The sequence below is a fragment of the Onychostoma macrolepis genome, chromosome 16 (genome assembly GCF_012432095.1).
Source record: "Onychostoma macrolepis isolate SWU-2019 chromosome 16, ASM1243209v1, whole genome shotgun sequence".
Lineage (NCBI taxonomy): Eukaryota > Metazoa > Chordata > Actinopteri > Cypriniformes > Cyprinidae > Onychostoma > Onychostoma macrolepis.
Genome location: NC_081170.1, coordinates 3,789,429 through 3,813,639, shown reverse-complemented (window position 1 = coordinate 3,813,639; position 24,211 = coordinate 3,789,429). Strand labels below are relative to the sequence as shown.

At 34.6% G+C, this 24,211-nt stretch overlaps 3 protein-coding genes across 5 annotated transcripts; all 3 read right to left on the bottom strand.

Moving 5' to 3' along the window:
* Window positions 1-110: 110 nt before the first annotated feature.
* Window positions 111-6,245, bottom strand: lim2.5 (lens intrinsic membrane protein 2.5). 2 transcript variants are annotated; one of them, XM_058746904.1, is made up of 5 exons: window positions 4,789-4,851; window positions 1,755-1,940; window positions 693-842; window positions 475-609; window positions 111-391 (listed from the first exon to the last, which is right to left on the bottom strand). In XM_058746904.1, exons 2-5 carry the CDS (start codon window positions 1,927-1,929, stop codon window positions 330-332), a joined length of 522 nt encoding a protein of 173 aa, XP_058602887.1. In that variant the 5' UTR covers window positions 1,930-1,940; window positions 4,789-4,851; the 3' UTR covers window positions 111-329. The 2 variants fall into 2 exon arrangements, with proteins under 2 accessions (XP_058602887.1, XP_058602888.1); XM_058746905.1 differs by lacking the exon at window positions 4,789-4,851 and adding an exon at window positions 6,126-6,245 and having other exon boundaries at window positions 112-391.
* On the bottom strand, window positions 5,982-15,585 carry vsig10l (V-set and immunoglobulin domain containing 10 like). Of its 2 annotated transcripts, XM_058746902.1 has the most exons (13): window positions 15,476-15,585; window positions 15,187-15,366; window positions 13,917-14,237; window positions 12,542-12,814; window positions 11,352-11,618; window positions 10,903-11,148; window positions 9,704-9,979; window positions 9,039-9,131; window positions 8,714-8,929; window positions 7,653-7,757; window positions 6,522-6,562; window positions 6,365-6,448; window positions 5,988-6,284 (listed from the first exon to the last, which is right to left on the bottom strand). In XM_058746902.1, exons 2-13 carry the CDS (start codon window positions 15,233-15,235, stop codon window positions 6,222-6,224), a joined length of 2,034 nt encoding a protein of 677 aa, XP_058602885.1. In that variant the 5' UTR covers window positions 15,236-15,366; window positions 15,476-15,585; the 3' UTR covers window positions 5,988-6,221. The 2 variants fall into 2 exon arrangements, with proteins under 2 accessions (XP_058602886.1, XP_058602885.1); XM_058746903.1 differs by lacking the exons at window positions 8,714-8,929; window positions 9,039-9,131; window positions 15,476-15,585 and having other exon boundaries at window positions 5,982-6,284; window positions 15,187-15,465.
* Window positions 15,586-16,781: 1,196 nt separating this feature from the next.
* On the bottom strand, window positions 16,782-24,120 carry etfb (electron transfer flavoprotein subunit beta). Its single transcript, XM_058747158.1, has 7 exons — window positions 23,962-24,120; window positions 21,831-21,989; window positions 21,052-21,210; window positions 20,898-20,960; window positions 20,510-20,668; window positions 19,163-19,375; window positions 16,782-17,282 (listed from the first exon to the last, which is right to left on the bottom strand). The coding sequence occupies exons 1-6, from the start codon at window positions 24,013-24,015 to the stop codon at window positions 19,205-19,207; spliced, it is 765 nt and encodes a 254-aa protein (XP_058603141.1). The 5' UTR covers window positions 24,016-24,120; the 3' UTR covers window positions 16,782-17,282; window positions 19,163-19,204.
* Between the last annotated feature and the right edge of the window lie 91 nt (window positions 24,121-24,211).

Here is a 24,211-nt window from a genome sequence, read left to right as displayed (position 1 = left end):
TTTATTTCTAAATTAACAGTGAAAATGTTTCATTAATAATTTTCAGAGTTTCCACCATCATGAAAACCTAAAAATATCAGGGAATTTTTCAATTTAATTGCCGTTAAAACCTCAATATAGTCATAGAAATGTCAAATTACCAGCCAAAATGTTGACCTTCCTTCACTAGTTCACTGTCAGTCAGTAAATAAACAGAATGACATCGAAGGATGAGAATAATCTGAGAGTTTATTTGAGATTTTGTCTCTGTGCATGAACAATGATTCAAATTTATTCAGGATTGTGTGATTCATATTTAATCTTAAATGTGAATCTGTTGGGATAGCGTGTTAGCGAGGGCCGGCCACTCGGCGGCATTCATGCATCCTGTAGGCACACATGTAAAATATACCTGCAAAAACAAAACACACGTGTTCCATGAGATCAACAAGACATGCTGGAGATCAAACTAAAAAAAAATCCACCTGTACTGACCTGCAAAAAAGGTCATGAGCAGAGCGACCCAGCCCAGAATGTAGGACCACGAGAAACGCCAGTCGCCGAAACGCTTCCCGAGGAAGTTGACCGTCACCCCGGTGTAGATGGCCATAGCGAGCAGAACAAAGAGCGCTGGAGGAGACATTAAGAGCAGCTTAGATGACTTCTCGTGTTCATTATCTGCCTGTATAAGCATCTGGAAAGGAAAGACTCACTGGAGATAAAAAACATGATCCCCGCAGCGAAGGAACGGTTGAATCGCTCAAAGGCGGAGAAGTGAGCGAAGGAGAGGATGCCTGCGATGATTCCCGCAAAACACGACATCGCTGAGAGGATCATGAAGGCCCGGGTCGCGTTCCAGTATGCTGAAATGAAAGACAAAGAGAGACGTGCAATTTAGCTCAGACTGATGGAGGAACATGCATGGACTTTTCTAACAACGGTTTACATTGAACATCGCAAATTTGGGGAAACGGCAGGCTTTATCTTTGGAAGGAGGAAAAAATATATATTTTTACTTTGTTTAGTCCAATTTTGTAAAAGTTATTTTTCCATTAAGGAAAATTATAGTAAATATATTAAAATAATAATAACTTTCTATTAAGAAAATAACTAATTTTGTTCGTTTATTTCTATAAAATGACAAGTAAAAAATGCTGAGAGATTCATTAAAATGTTTTGAATATTCAACCTTTTAGTAGGTGCGTTTTTTTTTTTTTTTTCTCATGATTTACCATCATGGAAAACCTAGATTTATCAGGGAATTGTAAAATTGTAATTTTCAGGCTTGGAAATGTCATTGAAATGAATACAATTTTAATAGAAATGTAATAAAATGTCAAATTAACAACCAAAATATTGTGAATATTAAACGTCTTCCTGGCTGGTTTATAATTATTATAATTATTTCCATTATTGAAATAAATAACTCTTAATAGTCATAGAAATGTAATGTAGGAAAAAGTTTAATACATAAATGTTAAAAGTTATATATAATATATATATATATATATATATATATATATATATATAAATTCTGGTATATGTATATAGATATATATATATACGGATTTTTACTCAGAAACGCAAGTAGCACATGGAATTAAACATGAAATTTTAAAGCAGAAAAACTTGTAAAATGTACTCCAATATTCTTTGTTTTATTTATTTGAATTTGGGGCAGGACTAAGTGTTTTTCTGACCAATGAGAGAGGGTGTGTGTGTTTGGGAAACATGTTTGAAAGCAGTCAGTGAAGTAAGTAACGCTTGGCACTCACCGATGCTGTCGGTCTGTGTGTAGCATTTGCCAGACATGCAGTATCTCCACAGACCCTGGTGAGCGAAGCTGCCAGACAGTCTGTACTGCATCCAGTAGTCCGTCGCCGTGGAGACCACCAGCAGGATGTTGCCCACGATGGCACAGAACAAGCCCCCTCCCATAAAGCTGTACATCCTGAGGAGCACTGACAGACACATTACAGTCAATTACACACTGAGAGATGCTCAACATGCACAATATATACAGTACAGGTCAAGAACATATCTTTCACTCTTAAAAACAGAGAACCATGTTTGGCTCCCCAAAGAACCTTTCAATGAATTGTTCTTAAAATAACTTTTTTTGTGTGTGAAGAAAATTGTAATCATCTAAAGAACCTTTTTCCAGGTGCTGTATGTACAGTTTTTGGACTGTACTAAAGCCTAAATATAATATAATATGTTTAATATAATGTTTGCAGACATTTAGGAAACATGTTTACAAGTTTACATACTTGTTTCTCCGAAAAACAATGCTACAGCCTTTTTTTCTACTGTGAAATGTATAAAAGCCCGTTTTCGCCACTGAGAAAAAAATAACAAAAGGTAATTTAGTTTTTTCTCACAATTATGACTTTTTTTTCTCGCAATTGTGTAATACAAACTTGCAATTCTGTTTTTTTTTTTTCTCACAAATGTGAGTTTATATCAGAATTGTGAGAAAATTGTGCAATTGCGCAGTTATTAAATACAATTCTGAGGGGGAAAATGACTGTTCTCAGTATTGAGGTGATAACATCATCAAAATATACAAATTGTAGCCTATAATCAATGCCAATTCAGTAATGTGTCTCGTATTCCATACATAGGCCTATATTTAACGTTCCTGTGGCACAAACAGCAGCATGATGTTAGCAACATAAAGGTCATGGGTTCGATTCACAGGGAATGCATGAACTAATAAAATGAGTATGCAGAATCCAATAAGTTGCTTTGGATAAAAGCATTTGTCATATGCATGCATCTTATTTTAAGTATTATATGTTGTGCACAGCTGACATATCAACAGCTCTGATCCATTTACACAGAAACATTTTACATTCTTTTACTATTTTACATTTCCTTTATGAAAAGCAAATGTAGTGTGCATTGATCACTTGATTTCAGTCCTCACAAAGCCAGATTGACATCAAGGTTGTGCATGCATTTGCAATTTCCTGTGTTTTTACAGTCCACACCACAGTTTGCACAAGCAAAACAGCATCAGTTATTCGCACATCGGAATATGTGACATCATTACTTCACAGAAAGGCCCAAACAGCTTTTAGCACGTAGCTAGAAACACAATGCCAAACTGCAATGCCACAATGGAGCAATAGAGCTGGACAACAAACTCATGCAAAACAACACGGGGACAACAAACAGTGTGAACCAAACCTACAGCAACACCTGGAGAAATGACAAGCTATCATTAGGATCTCTACATAAGAGCCTGAATGCAGATGTTTCAAACTATACAAGCTTCATTTTATATATGGTTGCTTTTGAAAAGTGCAATTCATAATGTGACACAAGTATGTTGCATTCTCAGTGTTGCCACAGAGGGCGCTCTAGCTTAAACAGTTAGATAGGCTAAATATGTGAAAACCCTGTATATAAAATGTTGAATAATATTTATAAGATATATACTATGCATACATATGCATGTTGTGATATGACTAATGCTTAAATATCCTGCATATTAAATCTGTGACACCCATTCTAAACTTCTGCAGACCTTGTTCAATGTGTGCATTTCAACATAATACTCTGCTTGCTTCTGTATGATTGCACAACATTGCCTGGGACATTGTGTTTCAAGTTTTTAAACTGAGTTATCACATTATCACATTTCAAAAACCAGTGTGTGTGTGTGTGTGTGCGCGCAATGAAATTAACCTCTCCTTTCATTAAAGCAGAATAATGATGAATAAATAAATAAAATAAGTAAATGCAAAAAGGCTAAAATTTAATTATTATTATTTTTTTTCAATTTAAATTCCTCATAATATGTGACCCTGGACCACAAAACCAGTCATAAGTGTCAATTTTTATAAATTGATATTTATACATCATCTGAAAGCTGAATAAATACACGTTCCATTGATGTATGGTTTGTTAGGATCGGACAATATTTGGCCGAGATACAACTATTTGAAAATCTGGAATCTGAGGGTGCAAAAAAATCGAAATATTGAGAAAATTGCCTTTAAATCTGTCCAAATTAAGTTCTTAGCAATGAATATTACTAATCAAAAATGAAGTTTTAATATATTTATTGTAGGAAATTTACAAAATATCTTTATGGAACATGATCTTTACTTAATATCCTAATGATTTTTGGCATAAAAGAAAAATTTATAATTTTGACCTATACAATGTATTTTTGGCTATTGCTACAAATATACCCCAGCGACTCAAGACTGGTTTTGTGGTCCAGGGTCACATATAGTCTGTAATTAAAGTTTTTGCCTTTAATTCTAAAGGAATTTTCATTAAAAGTGAATTTTTCTGCATTTTTAAAGATGATTACATACTTTCATCCATTAAGTTTCAAGAGTTGTATTTATTTATTTAGATGATAATATAGTTTCTAATTAAATATTTTCCTTTAAGTATAAAATAGTTTTCACTGAACAAGAAACTTCCAGTATACATGAAGAGTTTAAAACGTTTTTATTAAAGTAAAAATAAAAAAATAAAAAAATGTTTTTAAAGAAGTTTTTCAATTTAAATGTCTGATAATATACAGTCATTTGTAACAAAGGATTTTGCATTTAATTATATAAGAAGAGTTTTTACTAAAGGTGAGACTTTTGTTCAACACAATGACTTTTTAAAAAAAATCAATTAAAATGATTACATCCTTTCATCCATCAAGTTTCAAGAGTTTACATATGGTTTGTCAGTTTGAAGGGCCTTCTCACTAGAAAATGCAGCACACGATCACATTTATCCTGAAAACCATCACAAAGGTGAATTAGTCAGCGACTGAGATGTCCGAGGGATTCTTACCTGAGGTCTTCAGGATAAATGAACCTGCTTAAGTATTGACCTTCCCAGAGGGAAAGAGAGAGAAAGTGGGACCCGCAGCGAGCGTAATGTCAAAAAGGACCCGCCAGGCCAAATTCCAAAAAGTTATCCTCTCTGCTTTTCTGTCGATGGAGGCAAAATCCTTTAAAACAGGCCACACAGAACAAATGCACTTGAGCTTGATGCCGTGGGAGGCACGTGACCGCTGCACGCCGGCCGGGCCCGCGCTCAGGGTTTGGAGGGGGAAGGCTCTTTTTGTTGTTGTATTGGCCGTTCTGGAACTGTGATATGCAGAGGCTTGCAGTACTGCTGCGGTCAATGCAACATGCTGAAGCGCACACTTTCATTCAGCTGTGCATGTGGTGACACACTACGAGTGGACACATGATGATATCGCTTATGCACATTTTCACTCACATCACATGTCCATGACTTTTTTGGCAGTCATGACTCTGATGTGATAGATGAGACTTTTAAAATGGCTTATTAGTACATGTTTTTATGCATGAGAAAATACTATTGTGGCTACTGTGCAGTGATAAAAAAAGTAATGCAAGATCAGAAATCTTCTCGGATAATACCACACTGTAATAATAAAACAAAGATTAGAGAAATTTCATGTACGATTCACGGTTACTCGATGCTTCTTTGTTATCATTTGTGAAATTTACCAGCAATTCATTCAGAAGGAAACAAGTTTGTATGGAAGAAAAGTTTAAAATTAAGTTCAGAAAAAAAGGAAACACAGGTTGTTGCTCTTTTATATTCCAGGAGGATTATTTAAAATAATTTAAGTATTTAAAATGTTTTTTTCCCCTAGGAGAAATAAAGTCCATAGCATTCATTAAGAGTACAGATCTAAAAAAATTAACATTATTATCATTTGATTTTTAATAATTTGATAAAAAATGTGTGAGCTCATATTGAGATTAATCTGAGCAAAGTTTAAGACATTACTGAGACTCTGATACTCCAGAGGAGATTACTGATATTTTTTAGGAAATCGTTTTTGAAAAGTCATTTATTTGATCAAAAATTCAGTAAAAGCGGTAAAATTGTGAAATATTATTACAATTTCAAATAACTGTTTTCTTTTTGAATATACTGTAAAACGTAATTTATTTCTTTGCTGCAAAGCTGAATTTTCAGCATCGTTACTCCCGTCTCCTTCAGAAATCATTCTTAAACGCTGATTTGCTACTCAAAAAACATTTTTAATTTTAAATTAAACCATTTTGATACAGTGCTCACATGTAAATTTAAAATATACTTAGACAGAATAACAAAATAAACGGTGCAGCAGTAGCTGTGGTGCTCACGTGGGTCACACTGGTTTGTGTCTGGGCTGCAACATGCCAACAAATGTCTGGATAAGGTTCAAGGTTACATGTCGGTGAGCTCAGGTCCTCTCTGAGTCAGACGGTGGTGGCCATTCTCACGCATGAGTTCACAGACGGCAAAGGAGCCGATCGCTCAGGCTGCAAAACACAGAAAAACAGTCCGTAAACACAAAAGAGTCGTCGCCTCTCAATGACTTCAATGAGCTGAAGCTGAGTACCTGCTGATGTCTGTACGCAGGCGGTGGTTTCAGTCTGGCTCTCAGCAGACGATGAGGGTTCAGAGTAGACTGAGAGATGACGGCCTGAAGAGACGAGAAAGACACTTCAGAGAACATGAAGAACAGGCTCACGTAATACAAAAGCAGCCTCTTTTACCTTCTCCACTGCTCTTGATACAGGATACCTGGGGATTCGATCTGATGAGGAAAAGAGCCATTGAACAGATTCATTTATTAGTTCAGATTGAATAAGCCGCATTTGAAGCCATCTGTGACTGCCCAGGTTATTATTGGTTAATATTGAGAAAAAAAATAAAATAAAAAATCATTGCTTGAATTAAAATAAACCTATTTTTCTTATATGTAAAATAAGAAGATATAATATAATATATAAAAAAAAACTAATTTAACCAAAACGTAATAAAAACATTCAACAAAAATAATACAACTTTAATAAAAATGAAAATGAAAGCAGATAATATAAAAATTAAATCTAATATTAAATATTAACAAAAATATAATAGTGTATCATTTATACTAAAATAACCCTGGTGACCACACATTATTTTATTTATTTTATTAAGGCAGCAAATTGCTATTATTTTGTAACCAGAAACAAATACAACTATGAAATTTATTAATTAATTTGACTAAATTTTCTAGAACTACATTTTACTACATACTATACTATTATACTATGTTTTATAATTTTTTTATTCTGATTATTAATATTAATAAATGAAGCTATTTATTGAACACTGCTGTATTTTTTCATTAAACTATTTATAAAAGCAATATGCATATGGATTCTGAAATTCAATGTTTATTTTACTCGATATCTGAAAACATAAATTTATCATTATGTATTGACTGGCTGTAGATTTTGGAGATTTATATACTTAGGTATCAACTGATCAACATTTACATTTATGCATTTGGGAGATGATTATATCTAATGTGACTTAAAGGCATATTTCACCCAAAAAAGAAAATTCTGTCATCATTTGCTCACCCTCAAGTTGTTCCAAACCTGTATGAGTTTCTTTATTTTGTTGAACATAAAGGAAGATATTTTGAAGAATGTTAATAATCAAACAGTTGAAAGTCAATGGCAATCATTCATTTTTTGTGTGTTTGGAACAACTTGAGGGTGAGCAAATGATGAGAGAATTTTCATTTTTGGGTGAACTATCCCTTGAAAGTGCATTCAAGGAATATTGGCGTATGGCGTTGCAGGCACCATGCTATTCTAATTGAGCTTTAGACAGTTGGAGGAAGCATCACTCACCACGTCTTCCGCAGTAGATGAAGGCCAGCACAATGAGGAGGATGAGGAGAGCGCAGGGGATTCCAGCGGCGATACCAGCGATAGCAGCTCCACTGAGTCCAGCAGCTGGACAACACATCAGCAACACAACCAGCTTTACCAGACTTAAAGGAGACAAATCATACACTGCACTGTTGAAAAATTTGGGATCTGAAAGATTGTTTTAATTTTGAAGAAATAATACTTCTATTTAGCAAGGACGCATTAAATTGATCAAATGCGAGGACATTTATTATGATACAAGACAAGATTGCTGTTCTTTTGAACTTTCTGTTCATTAAAGAATCCTGAAAAATAATGTAAACGGTTTCTACAAAAAAAATAAATAATCAGAAATGTTTCTTGAGCAGCAAATCAGCATATTAGAATGATTTCTGAAGGATCACGTGACACTGAAGACTGGAGTAATGATGCTGAAAATTCAGCTAATAAATTACATTTTAAAATACACTCGCATAGAAAAAAGATATTTTAAACTGTTATAATATTTCACAATATTTCTGTTTTCTTACTAAGCTTTTTTTTTTTGAGCATGGGTAAGTATTACAGACTTATATATTTGTAGTTTTTTTTTTCCTGAAGTCCGTTTATAAATGTGTATCTGTGTCAAAATATTCATAATTTTGCTTTTCATGATCCCTCCCTCTGATCTTTAAAATTAAAAAGGTGTTTTTTTTTTTTTTTGGCTGATTGACTAAGATGTAAATGGCCTATTCACATCGAAAATGAGCAACAGGGCTTGGTTGCACAAACACACAGATTTAGGTTTGCTTTTGGTTTGGGGTTTATATATATATATTTTAAATTGCTCCATTCTTCAATAACAGCCTCTTTAAAGAATCAGTGCAGAAATAAGACTGTCAAACTGTTCAGATCAGCTGTTTAACCATTTTTACTGTTTAATTTCAATCAATGGTATTTTTGGACTAAAGAGTTGTTGAAGACAAGTTTTTTTGATCTCAGAAGACCAAGGAAAGTTGGATTCCTGATGATAGCTTATTCAGATTTGCGATTCTTGTCACCTGGTCCGATCCGATGTTGCTCAGACTGTTCTCCTGCGGTTCTGCCGGCTTTAGGGATGATTCTGAAGTAGTACGTGAATTCTGGGTTGAGTCCTGAGACGGTGGTGGTTCTGGCGGAGGCCGGCTTTGATTGGATGGTGCGGAAGTCTGATGCGAAGCTGAGTTTGGGTTGAGATGGGCTTGAGAGCTCTGGGCCCTTCATCTGGATATCAAAGCCTTAAAAATACAATGACACTTTTATTATGCACTGATATGCAAACTATTTGTAATTTATTATTCACAAGCAAAGCTTGAATGGAAGCAACACGCAATTATTAGCGTGTACCTGTAATAACGGACGTGAGAGGAACGTCCCATGTTAGAGTCACTTCTGTTTGATCGTTACTCAGGAAAACACTCGAATTTGAGATTTGAGGGCCTTAAATAAAAAGATTGAAATTGCATATTTTGAGAATTGCATACATCAAGATAATAGAATGAACAGAACTCAAATACATGCACTAACTTTCAAACCATTTTAATGTTTAAGTCTCTACTGCTCACCAAGGCTGCATTTATTTGATTAAGAATACAGAATTATTATTACAATTTAAAATAAGCATCTTCTATGTGAATATATTGTAAAATGTCATTTATTATTATGTAATTTTTAGCATCATTACTCCAGTCCTCAGTGTCACATGATCCTTCAGAAATCATTCTAATATGCTGATTTGCTGCTCAAGAAACATTGATTATTAATGTTGAAAACAAATGCACTGCTTAATGCTTTTATGGAAACTATGATTCTTAATTAATTCAATGCATCCCAATGCATCCCATCCTTACTGACTCCAAACTTCTAAACAGTAGTGCAGGCAGACAAAATGTTCCTTTAGAAGTCAATATACAGTTTGTTTTGTTTGCATTTTATTAAGTTTTTCTAGTGGTATAGACTTTCAAAAGGTCAAAACCTATTATTGCTAATGATAATCTAGAATGGATCCGTACCCAGCAGTGTAGTGTCCACAGTTTTGTTGCTGAGAGGGTTGATGGCAGTGCATGTGTAGGTGTCGAGGTCTGTAGTGACATTAAAATCAGAAATAAACAGTTGAGTTGTGTTTGTACTGATCTGGTATTTGGGCCCAGTTTGCAAGCGGTTTCCGTCCTTGATCCAGTGCACAAGAGCTTGAGGTGTTGCTTCAGCAGAGCAATGAATCACAACCATCGTCTGTTCATCTTGACTCATGCTGGTTAAAATTACTGGGAGAAAATCCACAGGACCACCTGCAACATAATGTAATGAGATAAACGTGCCATTTCAATGCCTTACTGTCCTCAAAGCATCCTAACTGAAATGAATGAAGTGAACAATTTGGAACACTCTATATAGGTAGCAACACAAATAGCACTTTTCAAAACAAAGCAAACTGTGTGGAATGCAATCCCATAATGCATTGCAACACGCTAGGTGGAAAAAAAAAAGTCAAGGTGGTGGATTAATATATAAATAATAAATCAATGCATAAATAAAAATAAATACAGAAAATAAATATACAAATAACAAAGAATAATGAATTCAGAACTCATTAAAAATGATGTGTTAAATATTTAATTGAAAACAATTGCATTTGTTTTATTAAGACTTTTATTTCTTTTCCTATTTTTTACTTTTTTTCACTTATTTATTTATTTGCTTAATTATTTAGAATTTCTGCAGGTTTGGGCCTACAAAGTGGATGAAGTTTAAGAAATGTTGATTATAAAAGTTATACAATTTTAACCCACTAAGTGTGTGCAATGCATTTTTAGGCTTATTTGGGTATATCTTAGCAAAGCACTTAAACTAAACATGCTTGCTATTATTGAAATCCAATCTATTTTTCTGTGCGCTATTTGAACGACGCCTTTCAGTTAATGAATGTCAGTCATGTACGAGAGGGATTTCTACAAATCTAAAATATTAATCCTAACTAAATTTGAAATATTAACAATTCTGAACAAACAAATAAATTGTACTCTACATAATTTCCTTGCAAATTAAATTGTTTTTTTCTGAATATATTAAGAATACAGTATACTGTTTATTTACTATACTAAATAACATTCCCCATAAAATTACTCCACAATTCCACAGATTCCAAATGGAATTAATTTGTAACTTAAGTATCAATATTTCAAATTCCAGTAAGAAACAGAGCATGACTTACGAGGAATGACACTGCATTGTGTCTGAATCAGAGGATGTTCAGCTGTACAGATGATTTCTCGTCCGTTTAAGCTCTGAATGTCATTTATAGTCATACTGTAATTGCCGTATCCACTGGCATTCACGCTCAGGCCGGGAAAGGATACCTGTGCTTCCGGAGCACCGCCTGGCCACAGACAGAGGAACTGCAGCGCTGCGCCTCCATTCACAGCCTGCACCGAACACAGCGGCTCACCGCTGGGAGACTCTGACATGATGGAAAGAAGAAGAGAAATAAAAGCTTCTAAAACTGTGGTAAAAAATACACATAGCCTTGAATGGCTCAATGCTTTAACAAACACTGTCAGCAGAAAAATATCAAGAGAATATTTACATGATGCACAACATCCTAACATGCTGGTATTCCCTTATTTTGCTTAAAAAAAGGACGTTTGAATTGCAAACTCCTACCATAGACAATTATAGTGACGTTTCTCTGAAGTGTCGCCTCAGTTCTGGTGTTCATCATCACACAGGTATATATGCCGCTTTGACTCGTCTTAACATTGGTGAGATGGACTGTTCCTGTTGAAGACGTTGCAATGGACTTGCCATTGAAAAACCATGTGGTGGAGGGGGGCGGTTCACCCTCGGCCTGACAGGAGAGGAACAGAGACTCTCCCGAAACAAAGACTGCTTTTGTGGGACTGACCTTGAGAACTGGCATATCGGGTCCATCTAAGGGCAGCCGAAGAAGGAAAATTAGATGTCGGAAATGAAACGGGCTACTGTTGGGAAAGACTCTTAAAGAAACAGTTCAGGCAAAAATGAAAATCTGCTGAAAATGTGGTCACTCTTAGGTCATCCACGATGTAGATGAGTTTGTTTCTTCCTCAGATTTGGAGAAATGTAGCATTGCATCACTTGCTCACCAATGGATCCTGAATGGGTGCCGTCAGAACGAGAGTCCAAACAGCTGATAAAACGACAATAATCCACACCACACCAGTTCATCGATTAACGTCTTGAGAAGCCAAAACTGTGTGTTTGTAAGAAACAAATCCATCATTAAGACGTTTTTAACTTCAAACCGTTGCTTCTGGCCAAAATACAAGTTCATAATCCATAATAACATTTCTTCCAGTGAAAAAGTCCATCTCCTGTTGTCCACTAACATCAAAATCCACACACATATTTGTTTAAAGCTGTTTTGGATTGTTTTGGCTTGTAACGGTGCTTGATCTGTGCAGATATCTCTCCTGATTCAGACCAGACCACTTTTTCACTGGAGGAAGCGTTATTATGAACTCATATTTTAGCTGGAAGCGATGGTCTGAAGTTAAAAACGTCTCGATGGATTTGTTTCTTACAAACTCACTGCTTTTCGATTTACAAGATGTTAATTGATGGACTGCAGCGGTGTGGATTACTTGTGGACTATTGTGATGTATTTATCAGCTGTTTGGACTCTCATTCTGACGGCACCCATTCACTGCAGAGGATCCATTGTTGAGCAAGTGATGCAATGCAATTGGAATGCATTTCTACAAATCTGTTTCCATGAAGAAACAAACTCATCTATATCTTGGAGTACATTTTCAGCAAATTTTAATTTTTGCCTGAACTATTTCTTTAAATGCACATAATCACCATATACTCACACAGCACTGTGATGTTCCTGTGTTGCGTTTCAGAGCTGAACGGGTTGGTTAGTAATACAGTGTAATGGCCCGTGTCGTTCCTGCTGGGCTGGTTTATTATGAGGTTCTTCCCGCTGATGGAATAATGAGATCCATTTCTTAACTGGAGTCCATTAAAGAACCACCGCACCTCTTTGGCCTCCCCTTGCATTGTGCTGTAATACAAGGTAAACCTCACTTCACCCTCAATGGCGTCTCCTGGATCAGTGTGCAGGAATACATTCATGATGATATCTATTGAGAAAGAGAGGCAATCAATCAGAGATACGTGGAAATGAATGAATCACATTTACCAACTTGCTACTGAAGTTTAAATCAAAGACACTCATTAAATGCTCTTATACGCATGTGTCATGAGACAGGGAACAATAGCTAAATAATACATATAAACAGTCTTTAGGAAAAATGACGGCAAAATCAAAAGTGCATTAAAATAATTGAGAAAGTCACTTAATTTTATTCATGCATATATAATGAATATTCAATTGTATTGCCCTGCTCTACATAGTAAGACTGTCATAATTACATTAAACAATAAGAAAAATAATAAATGCTTAATATCATTAGTTCATGTAAATGCCAGTGTTATTGTAGCATCTTCAAAATACTATTGCATTTTTTATTTATAATTATAATTTTTTTTTTACATTAATTTTAGTTAAAGTTTTAGTCATTTGTATTCTGTTTTTGTCATTTTCAGTATTTTATTTTCTATATGTCTACATATAGTTTTATTCATTTTCATTTCATTTCATTCATTTTATTCATTTAGTTATTTAAGTACATCAAGTTAAACTAAAATAAAATGAGCAATGTTGCCGTGGCAACTGGTTGAAATAAAAAAAAACATATTTCATTTATTCAACTGAATTTATTTCAAGTTTTTCTATGGTTTTAATTTTGGTAACCTATAATAACCCTGGTACATGTGGCACATTTTAGTCATTTTTTTCTCATACACATGAATCACTGATTATTAAATCAGTATATAGTGTTTGTGAATGATTCATTGATTAAAGTTGTTATATATTATAATTACCAGCTGATCTGTATTTAACAATACCAATACCAAAAGAACAAAAAATGAAAATGAGATGTTTTAAATGAACATTTATTTCACAAAATTACCCAATTCACCAAAAAAAAAGTACATAAATATAAATCAAACTACTAGATTTTGTAAACTGGCCAACCAGGAACAGTTATAAATCAATACAGATGATATTAAAATAGCCAAATGCAATCTTATTAATCTATCAATATAACTGTCTGACATGTATTAATTATGTGTTACTACACCATATACTTGTTTATAATGTGTCCTCCATATACTCACCATATACAAAGAGGTAAAATGTAGCGCTGACCTTTTCCTCCCCAATATTATTCATTTCCACAGTGTATGTACCATTATAACGACGCGACACGTTCATGAAGGTGAGGGATCCATTTAGTTCTGGTTTAAAAACACCTGAAGCAACACCTGAAAGCGAGCTGTTACTAACGGTCCATTTAGCAACCAGAAGGCTTCCCTCAAACCACATCACCTCAGGCTGAGGGACACCAGCGTGAGACACACTAAGGGTCACATTAGTGCCCACGAGAGCTTCAACGGATACGGGTCCCTTGGGTGAGATGCTCAGATAACATACATTACCTATGAAAGAGGAGGAAAAAGCAATAACTGATCATGCAAAAACTCTCTGACATGATTTTAGGGTGGTTGCAAGCATGCAAAAAGAGCATCTATGATTTTCTGGCCTCTAGATATGGCTTGAGATCGCATCACTGTACAGATTAGCCCTGGCAGGATTTAAATCAACAACATTTACATCTAATTACTTTAATCACTACATGCAAATGTGATTTTTATGTTATACCAAAAGTGGGTAGGTGTTGAATTGGTACTCTCAAACAAAACACAAATTAACTAGATATTACCTAAATAACTATATTATAGATATTAAGATAAAGACAGTGGCATTCATAAACTTTGATGACACTTTACAATAAGGTTTCATTAGTTAACATGAACTTATACATTTATTAATCTTAGTTAACATTAAGTTCAACATTTACTAATACATTATTAAAATCAAAAAGTGTAGCCTATATGCTGTAACATGAACATTTTTTTTTTTTTATCAACTAACATTAGCAAATTTTAATAAATGCTGCAAAAACATATTGTGCAGTGTTAGTTCATGTTAGTTAATGCATTCATGTTAACAAAATCTTATTGTAAAGTTGTAGCCATAAATTTAATTGATATTTGACTGATAAGTTTTGCCTGTTAAGGCATACAAAGTTGCTTTTTAAGATAGAAACGACTGAAAAACTGACAGAATGATCATACCACACCAGACCACATATTTAATAATGATCATATTTAATAATTACGATGTAATTTTACATGAAATGGCAAATAATTGAGTCTTAAACATTCTTTTCAGTTTTTGTAGCACCACTGACATTAGATAGTAGTAGTAAAAAACTTAACTTTTTTTATTCAGTCTGAGTTATGTTAAAGTCTGTAATTTACCATAAAATGAATAATACTTTTATGTTAAACAGTATAGGATATTTATAGATTTGATTTTACTCACCTGTAATGAAGAACAAAAGAACAAAAATCAAACTAAACAGCGTCTGCATTTCGCCAAACTCAAACTAAACCTGTAGGTCTGTCAGAGTTTTAATTTTGATGATGAAGTCATATTCCTCTGATGAACAGGTGAGAAATCACTCAACATGTTCCAGAACTCCTCCGTACAGGTGAGCTTTACCTGGACAAAACATCCCATCAGTCACTTCAGATCAACGAACAACACATATAAACCTCTACTCTGCTCCTGAATAATCAGAAACACAAATGCTGATTTTGATTTCACATACAAAAGAAGTTTGATCTGCAAGAAAAACCGTGAAGAAGCAGGAGTGGGTGGGGCTTAGCGTCCTGATTTTAAAGGGATAGTTGGTTAACTCCAGATTTTGCCATTATTTACTTCTTCCAAACCAACACCAACGTTCGCGGTAATTGCATAATTTAGTAAAATGACTAAAACGTCGTTGTGTTTCACTGTAGATAGTATGAAACATGCAGGTTTAGAACAGTATTTTTGATGAACTATCCCTATGAATAAAAACTACTACACATTAAACTGCACTAAAAAACAATTCTTATACATAGGCTACTAAAGTGATGACAGCAGATTTTCTATCTTATGTCAGGTAACAATTATTAGACTTAAAAGAGTTCTTAACCAGGTGTTCTTAATAAGACTTACAATGGAGACAAAACAAACAAACAAACAAACAAAAATTCTAATAAACAACTAAAACTCAACATGTTTATATTTTATTTCACCCCTTCAACCAATGTCTTGAAACACCTGAATATATGAGGAAGCCTAAGGTTAAAAGTGTGATTTCTAGACCTGTAAAAAGACTAAAAAGAAAATATTTTATAGAAATTTTGAGTACAAAATATTTTTAAAAATCCTTATACAGTAAAGCAGGAACAATTGAAAAAGTCATGAGACCTTTGAATATTGTTGTGGAAAATTAAGTAAAAAATTATGACTTAATTTTAGATTTGGTGGCCAAAAAAACCCAAACTTACATGTGTGTGTGTGTGTGTGTGTATATATATATATATATATATATATATATATATATTTTTATTTTTTTTTTTTCTCCTCGTTCAGTGCTGACAGATTATATAAACTGTCTTTAGAATGCCTTTGAAGAGTAATCAGACACTGAAAGAGAATGGAGATGAGAGATAAAGAGAAGTGACCCACTGTGAAATTACCTGACGTCTTCATTCAGCAGAGCCCACATGGTTCCCAGTGCTGCCTTTGTTTATCAGTAAACTAGACGGGTGGTACATGACAACAGTCTGGACTGTGTGTTTCCAAAATCATATCCCCACACAACAGGTTAGACAAGCTCAGATCTTGGCATCTTAAAATGGACAAATACATGTTGCCCATTACATCAGAATTGATCTTCTGTTGAAAAAAATGCAGTTGTCTCTGCACTTCAAACAGTGGTAACGAAAAGTATTTTAACATTGCAAACACAACACTGCAGCTTTAAGAGTGAAAAACAACATCAAGATTTAAAAAAATCCCATTGCACAGATATCCCCCCCCCCCCCCCCAAAAAATAATAATAATGAGGCTACAGGAAACATGCGTATGCATATGAAAAAGACAACTTTTTATTGTCATCAAATGATACTGTACAATCAGGACTCATCCAGAGGCGCTTGTGGTAACGTGATTTACTCTTGTTATGCTGAGAGACACTGTCCTGTTAAAACTTTAAACAACATAACTAAACTGCACTGATAACAGCTTTTTAATTACACGACAGGAATCACAGAAAAGGTCCGTTCAGTTCTGATTTTGAGTGAATGTATCAACGAAACAAACTTAATGGCTTATTAGTGCATTCAAAATGTTCCCAACAATATTGATGTACTTTGTCTTGAAATGCACTGAAAAACTGGTGAGGCCTCGCGGGGACGGATGGCTGTTGATGGAGCAGTGTCTCTCAGCATCCACATGAACATAAAAGAGTCACACACAGAGGAGCAGGTACTACATGTTCTACATGGGTCTGGTCTGGATTGGTGATGGGGCCGAACCAGACTTTACTGGCCTCAAAGTTTGCTCCATCACCAGTGATGAAAGACCTAGAGAAGAAAACAAGACAGAAGAATGTGTGAATTATACAGCTCTGAATCTTGAAAAAAAAAATGCTGCTTATATGCAAAAAAAAAAAAAAAAAAAAGGAATAATATTACATAATTCATCAATTATGAAATATATACACACGTGGTCAGAATTGTTGGTACCCTTGGTAAATATGATCAAAGAAGGCTCTGAAAATAAACCTACATTATTAATCCATCTGATCTTTTATTAAAAAATAAATAAATAAATCACAAAAATCTAACCTTTCATTGAACTAAAACAATTGAAAATGGGGGAAAATCTCATTAAGAAATAAATGTTTTTCTCAAATACACATTGGACACAATTAGGCACCCCTAGAAATTCTTATAAGTAAAATATCTCTGAAGTATATTTCCATTCATATTCACAATTTTGAGCACACCTGCGTGATTATGAACATGAAATTATCCAGCCATGGCTTCCTGTTTCACAGAAATATAAATAGGAGGGAAAACAAAGCCCAAATTCCCTTAATCATCCATCACAATGAGAAAAAACAAAGAATATAGTTCTGATGTCCAGCAAAAGATACTTGAGCTTCACAAATTAGTGAAGTGTCTTTAAGAAAAGAGCTAGAGCAGTGAAAATTCCCATTTCTACCATCAGGGCAATAATTAAGAATTTCCAATCAACATTAAATGTTACGAAACTGCCTGGAAGAGGACGTGTGTCTATATCGTCCTAATGCACGGTGAGAAGGAGAGTTTGAGCGGCTAAAGACTCTCCAAGAACCACAGCTGGAGAACTGCAGAAAATAGTTGAGTCTCGGGGTCAGAAAACCGGACAAAAATCTTCCAACCGTACAATAATCCAAACACAAACCTCAAAAACAACACAAAAATGGGTCACTGAGCACAAAACCAAGCTTCTGCTGGCCATTCCAGTCCTCTGACCTGAACCCTGTAGAACATGAGTGACCTGAAGAGAAGAAGCACCATCATGGAGCTGTGAATCTAAAGGGTCTGGAGTGATTCTGGATGAAGGAATGGTCTCTGATCTCTTGTCAGGTGTCTCTAACCTCATCAGGCATTATAGGAGAACATTTAGAGCTGTTAAACTGGCAAATGGAGGTTTCAAAAAGTAATGAATAAAAGGGTGCCGTTAATTGTGGCCAATGTGTATTAGAGAAAAACATTTATTTCATAATGATATTCCCCCCCCATTTTAAATTCTTATTATCTAATGAAAGGTTAGATTTTTGTGATTTTTAAAAAAAATAAAAGATCAAGAGGATTAACAATGCAGGTTAATTTTCACAGCCTTCTTTGATCATATTTGCCAAGGGTACCAACAATTCTGACCATGTGTGTATATTGCTGAGTTCAAAGATATCAATAAAACCAATCAAATATCAGTAAAATATTAATAAAACTTTCCATCACTTACAGTTTTTTCACAATATAAGAATGAATATTTTTCAAATCATATATATGTATCAGCTTTAATGCACTTATAATGTAATAAATTGTTACATTTTAATGACATTAGTAAATGTGTCATCTGCAAAGGAGTGGAAAAAGTGGAAATCAGGATTAGGCATAAAATAATTCATGCATGTGAAAATGGGCTGAGAACTGAACAAACAGTTCAGAAATCATGTCTTTGTGGCAGTTTTTCACCTGATTAAGTGATAAGACAATATATATTATTACGAATTAGAACAACGTGATATATTTATTAATGGTATTTTTATTTAATCCAATTGGGGCAACTTTTTGCATGTTAAATGCAATATCTTTTTCTAGGCCTAGAAATGTTTTGTTTAATTCATTTATCTGTGCAAATCATTTTTGAGAAATGTCACTGAGTGCATTTAACAATCACATTATATTCTTACCTTCAGTGTTAGTTTGCACCGCACCTCCTGCATCTGCTTCCTCTATATTCTTCCAGCCTCTTTCAGTTTTCCCACCAGATCGTCGACCGTCTCCACTTTGACTCCAGCTTGTCTCTGAGGAGGTTCATCCACCTTCAGCACCTCCAGCCGTGAGCTCATATCCACTCCCAGATCTGCAGGCTTCACATTCGCAATCTTCTTTTTCTTCGCTTTCTACAGAGGCACAAAAATGCTTAAACATGCCTTATTCGGCACTTTTTTTCCCCTCCTGTACTCTTATGTTGGTTGATGTTTCTTCATGAAAAGCAAGCATAGTTTACTATTATAAGACCATTTTTCATTCGAAATTTAAATATTGCTTACATTAAATAGTGATCTCACGGCAAAAGTGCCAGTAAAATTAATAAAATTCAGCAATGAACAATTAAAACATCTTCACACAGAAACAGTTCACATAACAGATTTGTCATTGACAAAAGGTTCGAATAATTACATTTTTTAAATATTTTTGAAAGTCTCTTCTGCTCACCAAGGCTGCATTTATTTGGACAAAAATACAGTAAAATCAGTAATATTGAGAAATATTATCATAATTCCAAATTATATGCATTCTTGTGATGTAAAACTGAATTTTCAGCATCATTTCTCCAGTCTTCAGTGTCACATGATCTTTGAGAAATAATTCTAATATGCTGTTTATGCTCAATTTTTATTGGTGCTCAATTATTAATGTTGGTTCTTATTATCAATGTTGAAAACAGTTGCTTTTGTGGAAACCGTGACAATTTTTACAGGATTCTTTGGTGAATAGAAAGTTCAGCAACATTTATTTGAAATAGAATTTTTTTTTTTAAATAACATTATAAAAGACTTCACCAGTACTTTTGATTCATTTAATGTCTCCTTGCTGAATAAAAATATTTAGTTAAGAAAATATCTTACCACAAACATTTGAATGGTATGGTTTCACAGTTTCCACACAAATGAAGCAAAAATGATAATGATATTAATCAGAAATGTTTCTCGAGCAGCAAATCAGCATTTTAGAATTATTTCTGAAGGATCATGTGACACTGAAGACTGGAGTAACATTCTACAATATTACTGTTTTTACTGTATTTATAATCAAATAAATGCAACCTTGGTGAGCAGAAAAGACTTCTTTTGAAAACATCTATGAAAAAAAATTTTTTTACAAACTTTTACATATATGAATCTGGCAGACGTTTTTATCCAAAGCGACTTATACTGCATTCAAGCTATACATTTGATCAGTTCATGCATTCCATCCAATACATCAACAATGTACTGTAATCATTGGCAATGTGCAGCGTGGCATTACTGTACCATGATGTTAGGCAGTGTGGCGTATCTGGGAGTGTTGAGACGGAGGTCAGCGGTCACCACGGCTGGCAATTTGATCTTAATAGTCTCCAAACCACCATCGACTTCTCTCACCACCTTCAGCATGTCTGCTTCTATGTTCACCTCAGATGCAAAGGTTCCCTAAAAAAAGATAAAAGAATAATCCATTAATAGTTTAATTTGGGAGTCACTATGCCCAACTCAGACAGGAAAAAAAAAAAGTGACATAACAGGCAGTGAAAACATCAATTTAGACTCCATTTTGACATCTTCTGAACAACTCTGCCCATGCAAAAAAATGCTAGGGTGCTCAAATCCATAGTAATAGTGATGCTTTTCTTCTCAAGCTGATGGGAAGATGATGTCTGACCTGCGGCCAGTCCAACAACGCTGCTGTCATCTGTCCAGTTTGATTGCAGTCATCATCGATGGCCTAGATGAGAAATATTACCGCGATATCATGAAACCCATTGATGACTATTCAGTAATTTGTTATCATTGTGGCATAATTAACAATCAGCTACCTGTTTACCCAGAATGATCAGATCGGCTTGCTCTTTCTTAGCGAGAGCAGCCAAAATCTTGGAGACCTGCAGGGGACCAAGTGTCTCGTAGTCTTTTCCGGACACTTCCACGTGTATGCCACGGTCCGCACCCATGGCCAGAGCCGTCCGGATCGTCTCCTACAACACAGATATTACTGTAAGGATGCCGATTAATGATTAACTGCCATTTAATAATATTTCCTCACATGAACAAAGACATAAAACTGTTTACTGTTGAAGAAGCTGCCGTTTTAGTTGTTTTTATAAGACATCACAATAGTCAAGTTGGAGATTTCTTATTTTAAAAAACTATTTATAATCATTTTTAAAACATTTTTAAAACAAGTCTCTTCTCCTCACCAAGGCTGCATTTATTTTATCACACAATATGGTAAAAACAGCAATATTGTGAAATATTACAATTTAAAATAACTGTTTTCTATGTGAATATATGTTCAAATGTAATTTATTTCTTTGATCAAAGCTGTATTTTCAGCATCATTACTCCAGTCTTCAGTGTCACATGATCCTTCAAAATCATTCTAATATGCTGATTTGCGGCTCAAGAAACATTTCTGATTATTATCAATGTTGAAAACAGTTGTGCTCATCATTTATTTTTTACAATTACTATTTCCTCAGTTTTGACATCCTTTCAATCACAACCAAACAACTTTAGTTAGTGTCCTTCACCAAAAAAGTTAAAAGTTAGCATCCTTCACCGAGAAGAATCATCAGCAAACTTGAGTATTTCTTACCTGGACCTGCTGAGGACCACAGCTGACGGCCACGACCTCCTTAACAAACTTCTTCTCCTTGAGTTTGACGGCCTCCTCCACCGCAATCTCACAGAAAGGGTTCATCGAATGCTTGACGCCGTCTGTAACCACTCCTGTGTGGTCAGGCTTGACTCGTATCTGAGGTGGACAGAGACAAAGAGACAGTGCTGAAACTTCAAGAACATCAAAAAAAATTATATCACATGATTTTTCATTCTTAGGTGAACTTTTACTTTAATAACTATCTTCAGCTGTACGTGTATTGTATGTACTGGACGGTGACTTTCACAAGGCTGAACTGAAGGTTGTTAAGTAAGAGGCGACATGTTTAACCTCAGATGACCTGTGCGCATACTATGCCAAAGGTGGCATGGAGAACACAGACTGATTATGATACCATAAAGGCCATTTCATAACCCACGGCATGCAGACAACACAGACTGATCCGTCCGTAACCCAACAGCTGATATTAGCAGTACTGAGTCCACATAGCCTATACTCCTAAATCAATATCCCTACATAAGGGTTACTTACTGGACCATAACTGAGCCATGTCATAATCTAAAATCACAAAAACACAAGCTCATATGTGACCCTGGACGACAAACCAGTCTTAAGTGTCAATTTTTCGAAATTGAGATTTATACATGATCTGAAAGCTGAATAAATAAGCTTTCCATTGATGTATGGTTTGTTAGGATCGGACAATATTTGGCTGAGATACAACTATTTGAAAATCTGGAATCTGAGGGTGCAAAAAAAATCTAAATATTGAGCAAATCGCCTTTAAAGTTGTCCAAATGAAGTTTTTAGCAATGCATATTACCAATCAAAAATGAAGTTTTGATACATTTACGGTAAGAAATTTACAAAATATCTTCATGGAACATGATCTTTACTTAATATCCTAATGATTTTTAGTATAAAAGAAAAATCGATAATTTTGACCCATACAGTGTATTTTTGGCTATTGCTACAAATATACCCCAGCGACTTAAGACTGGTTTTGTGGTCCAGGGCCACATATATCCAGCACATTGGAATTTGTTATAAAATGCTTTGGAAAGATCATAATGACACAGATTTGGCATATCTGACCCCGTATTGACAACCAGCCTGATCAATATGACCTGACAATCAATAAATTACATCACAGTGACTCATTTGTTATCGGATTACTTGATAATGGCCAAAACAGAAGAGCACAAGACCAAAGATTAAAGACCAAATCAGCAAATAAGTATTCAGATCACATGTTGATTCATTTTTAGATGACAAAATGCAGTGCAATTAAATCGTATGGAAAATCAAATGCTGTAAAAGGGCAACTTATATGATCTTATAATTAATATTTACAACTATTTTTGTTATATAAGCTTCTTTTTATGTTTTACTTCAGATTATTTATTAATTTGCATAAAAGGCAGTTTGATCAAATAATGAGAAATAAAGTTTCTCATTATATCTGCATATATAAACAATATGAAAAACCAATTTGTTTGAAAAACCAACCATGGCAACCATGACAAGTGTCATCATTAATTAATACATCTAATAAATGCCAGCATGCCATTTTCTTGCATAATAAATATAAATCTGAACATGCAGTCATGCACATATATAAAATTGCTTAATGCAAGTACATATACACAATAAGACAATAGAAGGAACATTAGTAAATGTTAACTTTTATGAAAAGCTAACCAAGTGTGAAAACAATCAAAACACGTTATTTTAGCATTTCCTGCTATATCATATTAAAAGATGACTTTATATTTAATTTTTTAACATTATCAAATGTATTATGTCACAGAACTACCCACATTCATATGCATGTTTATAAAACTACAGCTGGAGAGGTGAAGTAGAATACACCTCACTATTATTAAGATTGCACGGAGTTTGGATGGAATTCATCAGATATTAATTAAAACCACAATAATAACAACCCTGACCTTCATCAAACAACCCAGTTGTTACATGTTTAACCTCATTCAACAGAACAGCTGGCCTAAAATCAGCTCTTTCTCATCTGAAACAGGGCAACTCCGTGCTTATTCATAATTAAAAGCATCTCTATGTGTTTATTGAAAGATTATTTGTTGTATACCTTGACAGCATAGTCAATGACCCGTTTAACTCCGACCAGAACTCTGGCGCTCATCGTGACTTTTCTTCTGTCGTTCTCTGATGGATCACCGCGGGCATTAGTGAACTTCAGCCGGAGGATCCAGCCGGAACGGTGTTGGTGTGACACCGTTTGGGGCGGGCTTTAAAGAACGCCCATTCTGTGAGCCAATAGAATTGCTAAGATCAGAGAGCTGTCAATCAAAAGCTGAGAACTGGCCAATCAAGTTACA

What these genes read in the sequence shown, in the direction of transcription:
- vsig10l (XM_058746902.1), bottom strand. Translation starts at nt 15,235, where the DNA reads ATGCAGACGCTGTTTAGTTTGATTTTTGTTCTTTTGTTCTTCATTACA. An exon ending in TATCAAGAGCAGTGGAGAAG is followed by an intron (nt 6,449 to 6,521) that starts GTAAAAGAGGCT and finishes TCGTCTCTTCAG; the next exon opens with GCCGTCATCTCTCAGTCTAC. An exon ending in CTGCGTACAGACATCAGCAG is followed by an intron (nt 6,285 to 6,364) that starts GTACTCAGCTTC and finishes TGTGTTTTGCAG; the next exon opens with CCTGAGCGATCGGCTCCTTT.
- etfb (XM_058747158.1), bottom strand. Translation starts at nt 24,015, where the DNA reads ATGAGCGCCAGAGTTCTGGTCGGAGTTAAACGGGTCATTGACTATGCT. An exon ending in TCATTGACTATGCTGTCAAG is followed by an intron (nt 21,990 to 23,961) that starts GTATACAACAAA and finishes TGTCCACCTCAG; the next exon opens with ATACGAGTCAAGCCTGACCA. An exon ending in GTGGTCCTCAGCAGGTCCAG is followed by an intron (nt 21,211 to 21,830) that starts GTAAGAAATACT and finishes TCTGTGTTGTAG; the next exon opens with GAGACGATCCGGACGGCTCT.
- lim2.5 (XM_058746905.1), bottom strand. Translation starts at nt 1,929, where the DNA reads ATGTACAGCTTTATGGGAGGGGGCTTGTTCTGTGCCATCGTGGGCAAC. An exon ending in CACACAGACCGACAGCATCG is followed by an intron (nt 843 to 1,754) that starts GTGAGTGCCAAG and finishes CTTTCATTTCAG; the next exon opens with CATACTGGAACGCGACCCGG. An exon ending in GCTCATGACCTTTTTTGCAG is followed by an intron (nt 392 to 474) that starts GTCAGTACAGGT and finishes TTGTTTTTGCAG; the next exon opens with GTATATTTTACATGTGTGCC.